Below are 17,844 nucleotides of genomic sequence, written 5' to 3'. Positions count from 1 at the left end.
GTTTTTATTTATTTTAATTGAGGAACTGGGGATTGAACTCAGGACCTTGTGCACGCTAGGCATGCATTCTACCACTGAGCTATACCTTCCCCTTGATGCTTTTTTTGTTGTGGCAGATAAAATACTTAAAAAAAAAAACCCTTTACCTTATTAATGGTTTATTTCTTCTTTATTGTGGTTAAAAACACATAGCATGTACCATCGTAACCATTTTTAAATGTGCAGTATAGTAGTGTTAACGACATGCACTTTGTTGCGCAGATCTCTGAAGCTTTTCATCTCCTAAAACTGAAACTCTATTCCCATTGAACATCTCCCCTCTTACTCCACCCCTCAGCCCCTGGTAACTCCTGTTGTTCTTTTGTAAGAGGTGATTAAATTAGATACCTCAAATAAGTGGAATCACGCAGTGTCTGTCTTTTTGTGACTGGCTTATTTCACTTAGCATAATGACCTCAAGGTTCACCCCGGTTATCGCAAAAGGGCAGGATTTCCTTTTTTAAGGCTGAGTAATCCGTTGTATGTATGTGGCACACTTGCCTTATCCATTCATCTATACATGGACATTTGGGCTGCTTCCACCTCTTGGCTATTATAAATAATGCTGCTATGAGGACGAGTGTGCAAATATCTCTTCCAGATCCCATTTTCTATTGTTTTGAATACATACCCAGAAATGGGATTGCCACATCATATGATAATTCTATTGTTAATTTTTTGAGGAATCTTCACACTTTGCTATAGCAGCTGCACTATTCTAAATCCCTACCAACAGTTCATATAGGTCCTAATCTCCACGTTGTCGCTAATACTTTGTTTTGTTTTGATAGTGACCATCTTAATGTGTGTGAGGGGATCTCACTGTGGTTTTGATTTGCATTTCCTTGATTAGTCATGTTTAACATCTTTTCATGTTTGTCCATCTTGTGTGTCTTTTATGGAACTGTCTATTCAAATCTTTGGTCTTTTTATTAAATCGAGTTGTCTTTTTGTTGAGTGGTAGGAGTTCTTTATGTATTTTGGATATTAAGCCCTTATCAGATACACAAACATTTTCTCCCATCCTATTGGTTGCATTTTCACTTTGATTCCTTTGCTGTGCATATGTTTACTTGAATGTAGTCCCATCTATTTTAGCTTTTGTGGCCTGTGCTTTGGTGTCATATCCAAGAAATCATTGCCAAGTACAATGTTGTGAAGCTGTTCCTACCACCCCCGCCACAGACACAGACACAGACACAGACACACACACATTTTCTTCTAGGAGTTCTGTAGTTTTAGGTCTCGACTTATGCCTTTAATCCATTTGAGTTAACTCTATATAAGGTGTAAGGTAAGGGTCCACTTTCATTCTTTTGCATGTAGGTATCCAATTTTCCCAGCACCATTTGAAGACACTATTCTTTGCCGAAGTTCCGGTGCTTCTTTCAACACACAGGCTGTGGAAGTGGCCCAGGTCTCCTGTTAGCTCCTTTTCACAAATGAGGAAACTGAGACTGAGTCCAAATGACCTGCCCAGGGTTAGTAAATAGGTGGAGGTGGGATTGGAATTGAGGACTTGAACTCTAGAGCCCACACGCTAGAACCCCCTGGAGATGCTCCAGATTTTATCCCTAGCCTGCGGGGAAAGAATGAATGAATGAATGTCTCAGGCAAGGCTCCCAGCAGAGGCACTTGGACAAACCCACTGCTCAGCGCGGGGGTGCGCGTCTGCCTCGCGCATGCGCAGTCCCTGCGCAAGCCGGCTCCACTGCGTCTGCCCACACATGGTACGGCCTCTCTCCGTGTGGTACGTCCCGCCTTCCCCCACGCCCGGGCCTGGATGGTACGCGCCGCCTCCGCTCGCCGCCCCTCCCCATCGGTTTCCGCGCGAAAAGCCAGGGTTGCCTGTGCTGCTGCTGCCTCTGCTGCACCTTCTAAGATGCCCGCCCGTACCGCCCCGGCCCGGGTGCCTGCGCTGGCCTCCCGGGCCTTCTCATTGCCTGACGATGTCCGCAGGCGGTAGGTGCCTCGGGGTACCGCGAACCTGGGGGGGAGGCACGGCGCTGGGGTGGGGGGTCGCTTCCCCTCGGGGTTGCCCGTGGCCGCCGCTGACAGACGGGCGCGCATGCGTGGGATGGCGCGGCGCGCGGCGGCAGTTGGCGCGGGCAGGGTGGCACTTCCGGTCGCGCGCGCCCCTGGCCGTTTGGCGCCAAAATGGGCCGAGGGCCCTCACAGCTCCCTGGTGACTAGAAACTTGGGGTCTTTTCTGACCTCAGTGTAGAGCAAGCTTTGGGTTTGCCTCCGGGATCCCCTTCCCCGAGCAGCTGCGGGCCCGGCCCTTGCCGCCAGTCTGGTCGCGCAGGAAGTGGGCAGCCCGCGGCCTCAGGATACCCCTCAGCCCGGGCACTTCGGCCTCCACTTCCGGTGCCCGGTTTGCTGGGGGGGCTGTCGGGCCGATCTGGTCCCTGGGGGTGTCTTGGGGGGCCCCCTCGGTGCCCCCACACCACACATCCCGATGGCAGCCTTCAGAGACCGACGTCGCCGGTTGGGGCCCGGGCGCGGCCGTCTCAGGTTTGCGAGCCCCATTTTCCTGGGGAGCTCCCTCCATCTCCTCACACAGCTAGGGAAGTTGCATTCTGGAAGGAACTCAATGTGCAGTGAGGGCTGGGACTCCGGCAGCGTGAAAGCTGAGTGGTTTCTTTATAGTAAATCTGTGCCTATGAGCCTGGGCATCAGGGAACCCTTGCTAGGGAAAACAGGCTGCAGTTTCTGGGGGGGGGGGTCGTGAAGGGGCAGCAGTTAATGTCGGGGACTGGCTACAGCTATTCTGTGCACATGGGTCAGCGGGAAGACCCCCACCCCCTCCACCCCTTGTTCGCGAAGAGCGATTTCACTCCTGGAAACTTGCAAACCTCTCTTGGAACACTAGTCACAGTAACCTTGACCATCCCGAAAAGAACACTTCCAACCAGATTTATGAACCCAGTTTTGCCATTTCCCTATTTCCTTGTGCTTGTTTCCCATAACTGTGCCGGGCCAGTTCTGATCTGGGATTTTAGGGGTGGATTGTATGTGCTGGGGGTATTTGGGTCTCCCTACCAGGTGGCAGACCACTTCTTAATCACAATTAGAGGTTGGTGTGCCTTGCTGAAGCATCACTATCTATCTTCCCAAGATATAACATGACTTAAAATGGAAATTGAGTAATGAAAATACCTGGCTTCATTGTAGACTTGATACAGAGAAGTTTGAGCCCAGTCTTCCTTACTTTGGTGAGAATGTACCTCCACTGACTTGTTTATGACCTTGGGCAAGTGTCATAAACAGGTTACATCTGTGGACGAGGAATTGTTAACATGGGCATTAAACTGGTATTGGATTCATTGAGAATATGCCTGGTACATAGAGGGCCACATGTTAGCATTGTTATTGACTAAGCTAGCTTGCTTTTTTCAGTTCTGCTAATTGTATAAAACACTTTACATTATCTCATTTAATCCTCAAATGTTCTCGAGAGTTGTTGCCACAGGAGTTCACTGCGAGGAAGCAAGGATTCCTGCTGAGGTCTGCTTCTTGCCAAAACCTTTCCCTTCAGCTAGGGGTTTTATTGGGCCAGAGCAAGTGTTTTGTTTGGCTGAATTTGAATGTTCTTAGGTGAGTGTTACAATCCACCATTCACCCTAGGTTCCATATTACTTTGAACTAGAATTGCCTACTGTAGATACGGAGTTTGGGGTTTCTGCCTCAGACCATTGACATTGTCAGCTTACATGACCCTCTCAATGGCTCTTCTTAAATTTTGAATACCCGCATACAAAATACACAAACATGGTATTCAATACTCCCTTATACCTTCTTGTGAATGGAGGTATAGCTCTTCTTGATTCATGAAAATTTAAAGTATAATCCATAATGAGTTACCTGAGTCCAGTAGAATACTCTAGGAACAAAATTTAGGCCTGTCCTCACTCAGAAATCTTGTCACTTACGCTAACTTGTGTTTATATAACAGCTTGTTTTAAAACTCACGTACAATTACATTAGATATGTAATGATACTGGAAAGTATTTTCAGTGTTTGAGTTTTTAAGTCTTAACTCTTGAAGTATTTTATATTTTACATCCTAAGTCTTCTAAAAATCATGGCTTTCAGGACAAGCCACATTTTTTCCACTTGGTTTTTCTTACTCTGTCTAAGCCACCATCTTTTGTCTAGGAAAAGCAGTAGTCTCCCATTTTTGTTTCGGTTGCCACTCAGGTCTGTTTCCTATAAGTGGAAACTGGTCCTCTTATGACATAAGTTAGATCCAAAGGTTGTCCTGCCCCATACACTGCCTGATGCACTTGGCCTGAAGTCCAGGATCCCCATCCACCTGGCCTGACTCATCTTGTGCTCTTTTCCTCATAAGCCACACAGGCTGCCTTTTAGGTTCTAAGGGCCTGAGACCTTTCAGAGCAACCAGTGTGAGGCTAGGCTCCACCTACCGCCTCTCCATGCTGGCTACCGTCTGTAAGACTGCTCAGAAAGACAGTCCCTGTTCCCCATGACAAGAAGAGTGTTGAATTCTGTCAGGGCGTCCTGCATGCTGCCTTTGCAGCTCCGGAGTTGATGATGATTTGTTGTCTGAGCATGTTTGCTACATTTATTGCGTCTGCAGCTGGGTGTCCAGTTGACCATCGAGTAATTGTATGCCAGACTTGCTCCTTCAGCGAAGCCTGGATTTATATATTCATTCTAGTCCCCTCCTTGTACAACTGATTTAGTCTTTGTAACTATGACAAATTTCTCATCGGCAGGCCATTCTTGATTAGATTAGGCTGGGTCTTGAAGTTCTTAACTAGTTCCATGTCTCCTGAATAGGTAGGAATGGAGGGCAAACCGACCATTTCTAGTTCTCTCCTGCAGTAGGATTCTAGAGGTGCAGATTATTGGGATTCAAATCCCACCCTACCACTTGCCAGCTGTATGACTAAGTTGTCTAACCTCCTGGTGCTTTATCTGTAAAATGGGATGGAGGTGCCCACTCCACAGGGGCATCGTGAGCACTGGGCTGATAGGTGTTAATGTGGTAGGGCAGCACCTGCACAGAAGCCTTCACTGGTCAGCTGTGTGTTTCATTTCCATGAAGGGGGGGTCTAATGTAAAGTACCAACATGCAGGTGTTACACTAAGGCAGATATTAATATAGCAGGCAGATAATAATATAGCAGTGTACACCTGCTTATTCCAACTGTCCTTTTTGCCTGGCTTCTTGTAAAGTGGTCTAGGCTTGCTGTTTTTGCTGCCACCTGATTCAAGTCGTTGGCAGAATTCAGTTCTTTGTGCGGTTATAAGACTGAGGTCCCTCTTCTCTTGCTGGCCGTAAGATGAGGGCCATTCCCACCTTCTGGAGGTGATGGCATCCTTTGGCTCATGGCCACCTTCCTCCCTCTTTAAAACCACCAAAGCCAGTTCTCACATCACATCTGTAGTCACATCTCTTGAGATGCAGCTGGCAAGTTTCTCTGCTCTTAGGATTTAAGTGATTTGACTAGGCCTACCTGGGTAATCCAAGATTACCTCCCCCACTTCAAGGGCTGCCACCTTAATCACATCTGCAAAGTCCCTTTTACCATGTAAAGTAACATAGTCACAGGTCCTGGGGAATTAGAGTGTGGACATCTTTGGGGTGTCCATTATCCTTCCTAACACAAGTACTACCTCTGGTAGCTCTACCCACCCACCATGCAGCCAGTTATAAGGGGCAGAGTTCACGGAGCTTTGTAGCTCCTCCAGCGTGTTCCCAGCTCCTGCTGCTAAACCATATTACAGACCAGCATTTCTAGTTTAGGATGTTAGAATAATTTAACACATTATCTCTTCCTATCTAATCTATATTGTGTATGTCTGCCACATTTTTTTTCCCCTAAAGCATGACTGATATCTTAGATTCTTCTTCCCCCATGACTCTTTCAGTGGTTTGTTAAGTGTGTAGCAGAATCAAGTGATTTTTATCCTGATATTGCTGACCTCCCTTCGAGTGGCATCCAGCCTCGTCTCTCTGGACTTGCCTTTCTTACCCTGTGTGTCAGCCCGACCTGTGGGTTTCTTGGGTGTACTCTGAGCCAGCGCCCCTGCTGGGCTGCTCCCTCTGCCCAGTTCCCATCGAGCTCTCAGCTTCCCTGGATCCCTCCTTTCTGATGCTGTTTATACCCTTTCTCTTCAGAAGCCTCAGATCTGACCTGTATTCACCTTAACGGTTGTTTATGTATAAAATCTTATCCACTTTAAATAACTGCTCTGAGGGAAGCAGCAAGGAATGAATCATGGGAAGGGGGCTAAGGTTTTCTTTTATAACGTGGCTGCTGTTCTCTGTGACTACTCTACCTGGTCCTTCAGGTCTGCTTCTAATTCTGGCTGTGAACGTAATGCACATGTGAGCTGGTGTCGCTGGTTTCCCTGGGGAAGGGATGGACTCTCTAGTGAAAGCCTGGGTGTCAGGAGAGGCACACTGGCCAGCCTTCTTCATGCCGCACCTCTTGCTCCTCGGTGCCTGTCCTGGGCTCCAACCTTCCACTCTGGGGCCAAGCAGGTACAATCCAATCTTCACAGGGCAAGACATTTTAGATATTCTGAAGATTTCTTTGTTTCTCTCTGCGGGGCTAAATATCCCACTTTATAGGACAAGTTCAAAGAATTCAGACCCACAGATCTGTCTCCTGCCCAGATGTCGGATTTGTCAGCACTCCGGGAAAGGGCACTTGGGTAGCCTTCAGTCTGTTGAGCATTGTCCTTGACATCTGAGGGAAGCTGGCTGAGGTAGGAGCTGTGTCCTGCCACAGTTCTGTGAGCCGAGTGACTGAAGTCAGATAGATGTATTGCTCCTGCAGCAGCGTGTGCACCTCTGGCTGTGGGTCCCGAGTTCTGTAGATGTCCTCGTCCCAGGCTCTTCCAGGACCCAGATTACTTTGAGGGTAGAGTGACTTTTGCCTCGAAAGGGCTCCATGTGCTTCTAGAAAGCTTGATTCTAAATCTTGAGTCTGAGTTACACAATATATAACACACAGTATATTACCACTGCATCTGTAGGCTGCTTAGTCTTTTCTATAGAAAGACCTTTCCTGACCATCCTGCAAGTCAGGAGTGCCTGCCTGGTAATGCCTACATCCGATCACTCGGCTCGTTGTCTGGCATAGTCTGCACCCACAGATGGGAGCTGTGGTTGAAGCTAGGAGCAGGGTCCACGTGTACTTGGAATAGCTACTGTATGTCATCAGTCCAGCAAAGCTTGTCGCTCAGATTCCTGGCTGTGCTGCTTACACTTGTCCTCTGGGAACGCCAGCCTGGAATAGCTCTGCTCCTGCCCTTGGGACTTGTAATTACCAAGTACCTACCCAGTCTGGGTGCTGGAGGGTAGGATCCACAGATGGTGGAGGCCTGGTCCCTGCCCAGGGTACTTTCCCTCTGCTGACAGACGCTTGCCCAGCTGGTTAGACCTGTTCTCACCCCACTGCCCACAGTCGGCACCCAGGCCAGGAACAGCAGCCTCTCCACTTTCCTCGGTGTCTTCTATTCTTGTTCCTTTATTCTTTTTGTTCCCTTCCCCCTGAAAGTGGCAAGACAGTAATCTTCAATAATCACATCAGACTATGACTTTCCAGCTAAACTCATGACAGTTCTGCACTCCTAAATGATTAGGTACAAACATTTGGAAGGATGAGTTTTTGGATGAGGTACCAGCCAACTTCCTAACTTCCAACCTCTGTGTGTGGGCACCACCCCCTGCTGCCCCAGATGCCTTGACTCCTCCATTTCATATATTCCTCATCAGAATGGTGGCCTTTGGGAATGTTAGTTGGCTGTTCCCCACAGCATCCTGTGGCCCTGGTCTACTCATTCTGACCCCTGTACACCCTTCTATGGGATCTTGTCAGGTCCAGCTGGAGGAAGACCAGCTGTAGGTCACTTAACTTGGGAAGGACCCCAACTGTGTGACCTGCTTCTCCTTTCCCAGTGCCTTTTTAAAGTAACATTCCGTTATAGAATTCCTATATCATCTCTTAACCGTCATCAGAAAAACACCCCCCAAAAGGGGGACCTCATTCAGTTTGCCAGTGACTGAACATGTAGGCATTACAGTAGGGCATTCTGGACGTTGGGTGGGGTGGGGGGAACCATTGTATTTTCCTAACATTGATGTTAAACTTGTTTCCAGAGTTCTTTAAAGCTGTGGTATTCTTATAGTTAAACAACATTGAGTAACAAGTGTTTTTTTTCTTCCCCCAGGCTCAAAGATTTGGAAAGAGATAGTTTAACAGAAAAGGTAATCTCCACCGTAAAATTTACTATCAAATGTGACTATTTGACAGATAATCTGTAGCTCATAAAAACAAGTTTAAGTGGAATTGACTTTTCCCTAAAGTTTTAAGGATAGCTTGGATATTTTTGTTTAGTGTGCTGTACTAATACGCTTTTATTGGTGGGCTTTTTGTAACTCATTGACGAGTTTCCCAGTCTAGGTTTCATACCATCATCTGGATTCTAAGTTGTCCTGATCACATTGTTTTTCACAAATACAGTTTTGTTCTAATATACCATTATGTATCTGTTTCACCTAGTTACCAATCTTCCATTTTTCAACCACTCTGGACATGGTGTGATGTGATGTGATCTTAATGGAAACGTCATGAACATGTCTTGTGAATATTTAGTCTTCTTGGCCGACTCAACATTGCCTGCTATTCAGTCATTGTTATGTGACAAGGCAGTGTAACTATTTGTGTATTAGTCCATTAATTAATAATAATAATAGCTTGGGAGTATGGGGGCTTCTAAACGTATATCCTTCCCTTAGGAATGTGTGAAGGAGAAATTAAATCTCTTGCATGAATTTCTGCGGACAGAAATAAAGAATCAGTTATGTGATTTGGAAACCAAATTACATAAAGAAGAATTATCAGAGGTAAGTCCTCAACATCCCAGCGTCTAGAAAACGTCCCCTCCCATGAAACTTGCCTGTAACCAGGGAGGCTGAATAATCCCAACTCTCCTTGTTACATGCGTTTCCTTTATAACTATCCGGTATTTCCGTATTCTCTCTGTTGGCACTTGTTTACATTCACTGCTACTTAAATTATCCTTTCCTGCTGTAGGAGGGCTACCTGGCTAAAGTCAAATCCCTTTTAAATAAAGATTTGTCCTTGGAGAACGGAGCTCATACTTTGAGTCGGGAAGTGAATGGATGTCTAGAAAACGGGAGCCAGACAAATAGTGAGAACCGCAGAGTGGAAATGGCAGAGGAAAACAAGTCCCCCAAACCTGTTTCCAAACTTTGCATGCCTCGGAGAAGCAAGTCCGATGGAGAAACGAAGTGTAAGAGCACTTGACTCACTTGACCTCGATGGAGACTGGTACCACCTAAGGGGGCTGTTAGACTTGGAGTCATAGGTCTCCCCACCTGGGGTAGTACTTCTATTTCTTGTGTCTACTTCTGACTAGCCTACGTGTGCACTTTAAACTTCGTCTTTGACCAAGTTACAGAGCATTAGATCCCCAAACATGGCTGAATTTATGAGGTATAAGATACCAGGAGCTCCTGATACTTACTACTTCTAAGTTTATGCCTGTTGAAGCTGAAATGTTTATTCTTAGACTCCTTTCCAGTTTGCAGTCAGAGTAACTCTTTTGGAATTTTTAAAAAATAAGAGCATGGGACTTGAACTCAGGTCAGGTTCTTGGCCACTTCATCTTTTGACAGTGTAAGCAGAGGTTCTGTTTCCTTGTCTGTTTCGGGGTTGGGCCCCTCATGTAAGAGCTTGTGTTAAGTGGCTCGGCAAACTGGCAGGTGCTGATTGCTGGCTTTATCAAGATGGTGGTTGCTTAGAATAAGAAGGGAAGGATACTTAATCCTCAGAACCTGGTCTCAGCACCAGCTTGGTAATGCTGAAGAACTGTACCTTTGCTGTGCACTGTTTTATTCATAGTGGCTTTTTTTTTTTTTCTTGAAGCAGCCGAAGTCGCATCTAGCCCCAGGATTACAAGGCAAACTACCAGGCAGACCACCATCACATCTCATTTCGGAAGGGGGTTAGTATATAATGAATGGATTGCCCCCCTTTTAGGGGCCAACTGTCTTTTGGTAACACGGGTGGAATTAGTAGGCTGTAACTTAGTAATTCTGACTTCCACATTGCATGGATTTTCATTTTGAAATTGTGTTCATTAGATATTCATGAGCAACATTCCTGAAGACTGTGTTCATTTTTACTCTTAACATAGGAAACTTCAAATATATACACAAAATTACCAAGGATTGTAAAATGAATCCCTGAGAATCTACCACTCGTGTCAACAGTTAACAGCTCCTGGCTATCATTTCATCTGTACCCCTATATGGTCCAACTGAATTATTCTAAATGGAATACATCCATATACACCCATGTCCCCTCAGTGGGGTTGCTCTGAAACAAATCAGGCTTGTCATCTTATCCATAAGTAATTCATTATATTTCTAGATGACAAGGTCTCTTTCTCTTTGACAAGTCTTTATGCATATTTTGCTATAATTGTTAACATTTAAACAAAACTATGATTTCATGCCTTATAAAGTATAACAATTCCTTACTACCAAAAATATAGCAGTGTTCACAGTTCCCATGTGTAACAGTTTGGTTGATTTGTTTCTCAAGCCTTTCAAGTTACAGGTTTCTTACTTTCTTGCCATTTATTTAAAGACTATGTCATTTGTCTAATAGTTTCTAGGTCTGGCTGACTGTACCATTATGGTGGTTAATGTGTTCCCTTGTCTCCAGTTTCCTGTAAACTGGTAGTTAGGTCTAGAGGCTTGACCAGATTTCAGCTTTACTTTTTGAGACTTTATTGACAATGGGAGGCTGTCCATCAGAGGCATGTAATGTCTCTTCAGTGATGCCAGCAGCCATTGATCGAAGCCTCAATCCATGATCTCTTAGAGTTTGCAAAATGGTGATATTCCAAACCTGTCACTCAAAGAAACATTAAGCTTGAAGCCTCTTTAACATCCTTGCCAGAAGGCCTTCTCCTTGGAGGGAAGAGGGTATCCAGGCCCTAAATCTTTCCTACCAGAGGGTACTTTTGGTGGGGAGGAGTGTCAGTTTTTTCATGCCCACTGAAGGTCTAGGGTTTGGATGAGCTAACAATTGGCTTTACTGTGTGTGACAGCCCTGCCAAACGGAAACCTGAGGAAGACCCCGAGAGAGCAAAATCAGATGATTCTGTCGATGAAGAAGAGAAAGACCAGGTAGGGCTGACATTATGTATTTTTGGTACACTTGCTGGTAATTGTGAATTTATGCTGGGTCTGTCTAAATGGGCTTGACGTGACTGAGGTTTTAGAACATATCCCTGGTCTGGGGGCAGCACAGAGTGTATTGTGGTTAGACTGTAGGGCTCAGCAGGCCCATAACTTCAGTCTGTTCTCTCCTGTCTGCCTTCTTGTCTCTGTCAAGATTTATGACAGTCAAACCAGCAGATGTGATGTGTTTAAAGCATTTACTTCTAGTGTCAGATAAGCTCCTTTCCCACATCCAATTTCTCTGTAAAAGCAGAGAATTGTCATGTTGTTACATGTATTGTAATAATGCTGCCTAGACTTTTTAGGTTAGAAAACTAGTGACTTGCTAAAGGCATACAATATAGAAAATGTCACTCCGGCACTGTCTTATGTGACTTGAGGGGCGAACCTGGATAATACCAGATAGTCACACACTATCTATTTCAGTTCTGCCCCAGGATTAGCTGTGTAAGTTGGGAAGTCTGTAGGTTTACAAGTGGGTAGTAAATGCCTTCTTACTAAAGATGAGTATCCATGGTTTGCTCTAAGGGAGGCTTTCTCAACCAAGGCATTGACTTTTGGGGCTAGGTAATCTCTGCTGTAGGGGTCAGTCCTGTGCATTGTAGAGTGTTCCTAGCAGCATCTCGACTTCTACTCACTAGAAGCCAGTAGCGTTCCCCCCTCCCCTCCCAGCTATGACAACCAAAAACGCCTTCAGATATTCCCAGATGTCCGTCCCTTGGGAGGCAAAATTGCCCTGAGTGAGAAGCACTGGACTCAAGGCTACCAGTATCGCTGAGGTAGACTTGACATCCTGTTGTGAGACACGCCCATTCTCCTGTTCTTGGAAATTAGATGTCACCATTCATGATCTTTATTCACATGCTGTAGTTAGGTTTAGTCAGACTACCCACTCACAGGTGGTAAACCGAGACAAACAGCTTGTCCAAGTCACATGGCCAAGTCCCCTGTCTCTTGGGAAAACATATCACAGGTGAAAGCAAGCTGACTATCATATCAAGTCTGTATTTACAAATGTACCAGTTTTAGAGTTGTTTCCTGTACTCTAACCTATGGAGGGCTTGCATACGCCTCTCTTTTGTTTTGTGGGTAGTGGGACATCCATCCCAGACTGACCGTTGCCTGGATCTTCCCCAAACCCAGACTATGTCCCCTCCCCTGTTTTTAACCATATGAAATACTTTGACTCATGCTCTTTGATTTGATCTTCTCTTGAAATGAATATTCTTTTTCTCTTCCCTTCTCTCCACATAGGAGGAAAAGAGACGTAGAGTTACATCCAGAGAACCGTAAGAATTATATTCCTTTTTGTCCTGTGCACTGTGTAATCTTGACTACTGAAATTACTTCTCTGAAATGTTTTAAAAGAACTTTATAGTGAGTTGCTAGGGTGACCATAGACAACTACAGGATGCTGAATTTGGGGTTGAGTTATTAATCTTTTGATTCAGGTAGAATTCTCATTGCAGAGAATGAATTGAGACAACTGGTGGTTGTTATCAGAACCAGATCTAAAGGTCATGAAATGTTAAAGTAGTATGTGCTTTCAGGGCTCCTGATCCGAAGATTGATTTTGGGGTAGGAGAGAAGACCTTGTGAAAACTCCTCAGGGAGGAATGCACGAGAGTCATCCTTGGGGTGTGTTATTTTGCTTGACAGAGTTGCTGGACCGCTCCCTGCAGAAGAACCGGAAAGAGTAAGACCAGGAACACACATGGAAGGAGAAGAAAGAGATGATAAAGTAAAGCCTGGTCACTTCCAAGTTTGTCACTTTCACCTTAATCTGAGTCCCCATTTGGTTCCAGGAAGGGGGTCAGGGAGCAGGGAGCATGTAAGAACAGGATGACTTTCACTAATGATCAAAATGACCTTGACCTTGGACTAATATGCTCTTCAGACTCATTTTTCTGCTGGTTCTCTATGTGGTTGGTGGGTCATGTGGCTTTAGTGATAGTAAGTACATCAGCGGTAGGCCTGGAGGTCAGCCAGACCTCTGCTGTTTCATCAGCCCGTCCGAGCTTTAGTCTGTCTCCTCACCTACCTGCCTACCTGTCTCTTACTCATGAGGTTTTTGGGACGATCTCATTTTTCAGACACATGAGGTGCTAAAATTCTGTAGCATCGTCAAGATATACAGTTGCATTCTTTTTTATTTTTTAGGGGAGAGGTAATTAGGTTTATTTTTTATTCTTAGAGGAGGTACTGGGGATTGAACCTAGGACCTTGTGTATGCTAAGCATGTGATGTGCTCTACTACTTGAGCTGTACCCTCCTGTGCTGAAGTTGCATTCTTAACTGAGGTCAGACCAGTTCTTTCCCTAGACCTCCAGCTCCATTTGTAAAATGAGTTTAAGGTTCTATGAAATACAGATGTACCACCGAACCCCCTTAAGGCAGAGCATAGGAGAAGGAATTGGGGGTCTGATACTAGAAGCTTTACCATTCTATGACACTGCCCCCTGTGTCAAAGGAATGACATGGGGCGGTAACAGGTGGAATATCAAGTCCCCTTTGGTTTTGTTAAGACATTGATTAGAAGTTTCTTAGAAACTCGAGTAGGGGGTGTGTGCCCTTACTGAGAGTCTGAAAGGATGGATATCTGTTATTTTGTTCTAATGGGATAATCAACTAAGATGTATGATCACTATTGAACCATTTGGTACTTGAATCCAGTCTTTTTTTTTTTAGTTGAAGTGTAGTCAGTTTACAGTGTTGTGTCAGTTTGAATCTAGTCTTTAATTGATCACTTCTCTGCCCTGATCCTAGTTAGAATTAGCAGCAGTTACAGTTGGGACACATGTTGGCATTTGAGAACAAGCAGTTCTAGTGGGCTAGCTCAACCGTCCTCCAAAGAAGGATCTTTGGGCCAGATTGAAATCCCTCGTCTGTGGCCAGACAACCAGGATCTCTGCAGTGTACTTCTCTTAATATCACCAACCTTTGTGATCTCCTTACAAAATGTGTGGCTCTCTGGAGAAGTCGTTTCGCTCTCTAAATTCAGGTTCAAAATGATTTGTTTTCTGTGTTTGAGATGGAGCTCTTGTCCAGATTGGGTCACTTCTACTTCATTCCTTTATTATAGAGTCCTAGTTTTGATATAATTGTTATTATCTAGGAGGTTGTCAACACTTAATCATGACAGGTGATAGTATTTTAAGCCCCAAATTTCTCTTAAACAGCAGGGTCTAAGAGTTCTTTAATTTTCTGCCTTACCCTACCAAAAAAATTTTGCTGTGTTGAAAGAAAACCTTTACTCTCAACTAGACTGTAAGATCAGTTTAAGTATTTTATTTCCGTAAAACTCCTCAGTTGAAAGATCAAAATCAAATGGGGAAAAATTAACTCCTTTTTTTGTTTTCCCTCTCCCCCCACTTAGGAAGAAAAGAGACTCAGAAGTCAAACCAAAGAACTGTAAGTATAGTTAACATGCCTTTGTACTTTGATTGTGAAACGTAATTGCTAAAATAAGTGTTCTGGTAAAAATAGTAGATTGGACAGAGCATTAAGTACATGATGAGAACATGGAATGTGTGGGTGACTTCTGCTTGTGGAAGGTCAGACCACTTCAGTGGTGGCCGAGGGCAGCTGAGATTTAGCTGACCTTGACCCCAGGCCCTTCCTCAGTGGTACTCATACAGCAAGCATTTTGTCAGGTGGTGGTTAAAGGGCATTAAATGAGCAGCTCTGTCTCTTCCCATAGCTGTGAAGACGCCGTGTAACAAACTGCCCCAAAGCTCAGTGGTTTACGACAGTAAGTGTTTTTGAGCTTACATATCTGCGGCTCAGTGGCCGTCAGCTGATCTTGGCCAGACTAACCTGCTTTGGCCCCAGGACTTGGCCGGTCTGGGTGTGCTCTCGTGGCAGTAGCAGCTCAGGAGGGCAGACGTGGAAAGGAGCCTCTGACGTGCAGTGGGCTGAAGATGTTGAGACCGGGCCTGGGTCCAGGGTGGGCAGAACCCCTGAACCGAGTGGCAGGGCCCTGGCAGAAGGAGAGGTGAAGATACCACGTGTGCACTCAGCTTTCCATGGTCACTGGTGCAGACCGCACCTCAGGCCAGCTCGTGAACCTGCCCGGAAATCCACCTTAGGCAGATTCCCATCAGGTTACAAGAAATCAGTGGAGCCTTGTTGTCTTGTTTGTTTTAAACTACTGTGTACCTCGACAACACTCACATGAGGTGTTGATGGCACTCTTAGATCATAAGTTCTGAAGTGATAAATGCCTTTTGCAGTGAAGACTTGCCCTTCAGCTGAGAAAGGTGATCCCTGCTCTAACTCTGGGGAGGAGACCATGTAAACCCTCACTGGGGCTACTCTGCCCCGAAATGGAATCAGGCTCCCTGAGCTGACTGTGTGTTTGTTCTGTGGCAGAACACCGAAACAGAGGCCTAAGGAGGAGCCAGACCGAGATGCGAGGCCCGGGGGAGCTCAGGCTGAAGTGACTGAAGGAGAAGACAAAGTAAAGACCCTTATCACTTCACTGTACCTGACCCTTATGTTCCCAGTTGGTGGGGAGAAACGGCAGCGGATGGGGCTCTGGGTTCAAATCCAGCCCTGCCTACCCATGGGGTGGCCCCAGGCAGGATACTTACCCCTCTCCTAGGGGGGTGGTTGTCACTGCATGTCAGCACCTGACATGTGATGTGTTCAGTTGTCTGCCATAACGGTGGCAAGGGCCCACGTTGCCTTGACTGAGATGTGTGTGGACCCAGCTTCCCTTGAGAGCTTTTGCATAGAGAAGGCTTGACGTGTCACCCCAGACATGTGTGTCATCGTGCTGGTGCTGCTTCACCCGTCAGTCTCCTGAGTTCTGAGTCTCACTCCTCCCACCCCGTCAGCTTCCCCAGTTCAGCTAAGTGAACACATTTAAACCCTGAAACCTTGTACATTGAGCCGGGGTTGGCCCGTAGAAGTACAGGGCTGCAAGGTTATCCACAGGGCTGTCCGGCTACCTGAACTACCGGGGGAGGGGCTCTGTCTGCAGAGGGCCACAGCACAGGAATCCTAAGCCCCTTAGCACTTGGGCCCTGGGTAAGACAAGCCAAACTGGGGTAGTCCCAGGATTGTCTCTGGTTTTCTGACATCTGGAGAGCAGAGCCTGAGGTCAGACTGGCTGGGTCGTGAGCACCCTCACTTCCGACCTGGTTTGCAGTAGACACTCCTTCTCATTCTGTGGCATATGATCCACATATGGTGTTGCCTCCAGCTTGCTCTAGCACCTTATTGTCTCTCACCTCTTCTGTCTGGCTATTCATTACCTTACTGTCAGCACTTGCCTGAGATCCCTTCAGATCTAGAGATCTTAGTGGTGTTGCAAAGTACCTATTCTTCTCAGACAGCAACTGGCAGGAACTTGAGATCACACAGCCAGCACTTTTGCCTTGTGGTGGAAAAGGACAGATCAAACATTTGACTTTGCCTAATGTTAACTGTTCTTCTGTTTTAATCTATTTGTACATTTCTTGCTTTATACATTTGTTGCTTTATGAAGATGAGCTGAACTTATCAGAAAGGTACTTTTTTGTGTGTGGGCTCAGCCATTTTTTAATGAGTTGGTGACCAAGCTGGGAATTCCTACTTCTGTTTCTTTCCCATACTAGATTCCGAAGTTTTGTCACCCCGACCCGACTCCTGCTGTCCCAATGCCTGTCTGTGTGACATCTTCACCCCTGACAGAGCTGTAGGTGTTTTAGCTGGCATAAACAAAATGGCTGTAATACTTTTTACGTTGAACTATCCTAGGACAGGGGTTGGTAAACTATGGTCCGCGGACCAAATCTGGCCCTCTGCCCGCTTTTGTAAAGTTTTATTGGAACGCAGCCATGCCTTTTCACTTACGCATTGTTTCTGGCTGCTCTTATATTACAGTGGCAGAGTTGACTAGCTGTGACAATAGGTCTTGTGGCTTGTAAATCTGAAAATGTTTATTTTTTGGCCCTTTACAGGAAGTTTGCCAACTCCTAGTCAACTCTTTTTAGGTGTTAGGAACCTGAGTTAAAATTTCTGAAGCCTCATCTCTATCCTGCAGACCTGCTCAGATTTTCCTGTTCTCTCCTTCCACGGTGCTGCAGTCTTTAACTAATACTGTACGGTTTTGTCTTGCTCTTGCTCAGAAACTAATTTTCCCCCTTTTATTTCTCTACCCACACTTTCTTCTCTCAGGATGAAAGGAGGCACAGAAGTCAACCCAGAGATCTGTAAGTAGTTGATGCTTGTGCTTTTGTGCTGTGCTTTGTGTAATTTAAATTACTGGGCCCTGTCCTTACCTCTCACCCTTCGCCACATGGGTAGCATTCCCATCACTGCAGTCACACGTCTCTTAGCTTTTAGCACCTGCATCAGGACCCCCGTCTGAGGGATCGCACGGGGCTTCTGAAGGCCTTGTTTCAGGATTACAAGTTAGCAGCGGGCCTTCAGAGCCACTGTGTCGAGAGCTTTCTCTTTTGGTTGGGAAGAAAGTATCTGTTTGCCAGACCTATTCTAAATATTTTGCTTTTCTATAGGGAGACGTTAGTTTGTCATTTTTAGTGTAAATTGGCAATATAGTTTTT

General features: G+C 45.7%; 1 protein-coding gene across 3 annotated transcripts in view; it reads left to right on the top strand.

The window, feature by feature from the left end:
• Nucleotides 1-1,827: 1,827 nt before the first annotated feature.
• DNMT1 (DNA methyltransferase 1) overlaps nt 1,828-17,844 on the top strand; it is a 36,679-nt gene continuing 20,662 nt past the window's right edge. The window contains exons 1-11 of one of the 3 annotated variants that reach the window (XM_031689591.2): nt 1,828-2,001; nt 8,248-8,284; nt 8,816-8,923; nt 9,114-9,333; nt 9,969-10,047; nt 11,161-11,239; nt 12,548-12,582; nt 12,953-13,034; nt 14,670-14,704; nt 15,665-15,752; nt 17,456-17,490. In XM_031689591.2, coding sequence (XP_031545451.2) covers nt 1,922-2,001; nt 8,248-8,284; nt 8,816-8,923; nt 9,114-9,333; nt 9,969-10,047; nt 11,161-11,239; nt 12,548-12,582; nt 12,953-13,034; nt 14,670-14,704; nt 15,665-15,752; nt 17,456-17,490 — 878 coding nt within the window. In that variant the 5' untranslated portion in view covers nt 1,828-1,921. Of the gene's footprint in view, nt 2,002-2,288; nt 2,554-8,247; nt 8,285-8,815; nt 8,924-9,113; nt 9,334-9,968; nt 10,048-11,160; nt 11,240-12,547; nt 12,583-12,952; nt 13,035-14,669; nt 14,705-15,664; nt 15,753-17,455; nt 17,491-17,844 lie in introns of those variants that run through there. The other 2 variants (XM_031689592.2, XM_031689593.2) reach the window with 2 other exon arrangements.

The sequence above is a fragment of the Vicugna pacos genome, chromosome 22 (genome assembly GCF_048564905.1).
Source record: "Vicugna pacos chromosome 22, VicPac4, whole genome shotgun sequence".
Taxonomy (NCBI): domain Eukaryota; kingdom Metazoa; phylum Chordata; class Mammalia; order Artiodactyla; family Camelidae; genus Vicugna; species Vicugna pacos.
The sequence above is the reverse complement of the archived record's forward strand: the minus strand, read 5'-3'. Positions and strand labels throughout refer to the sequence as shown.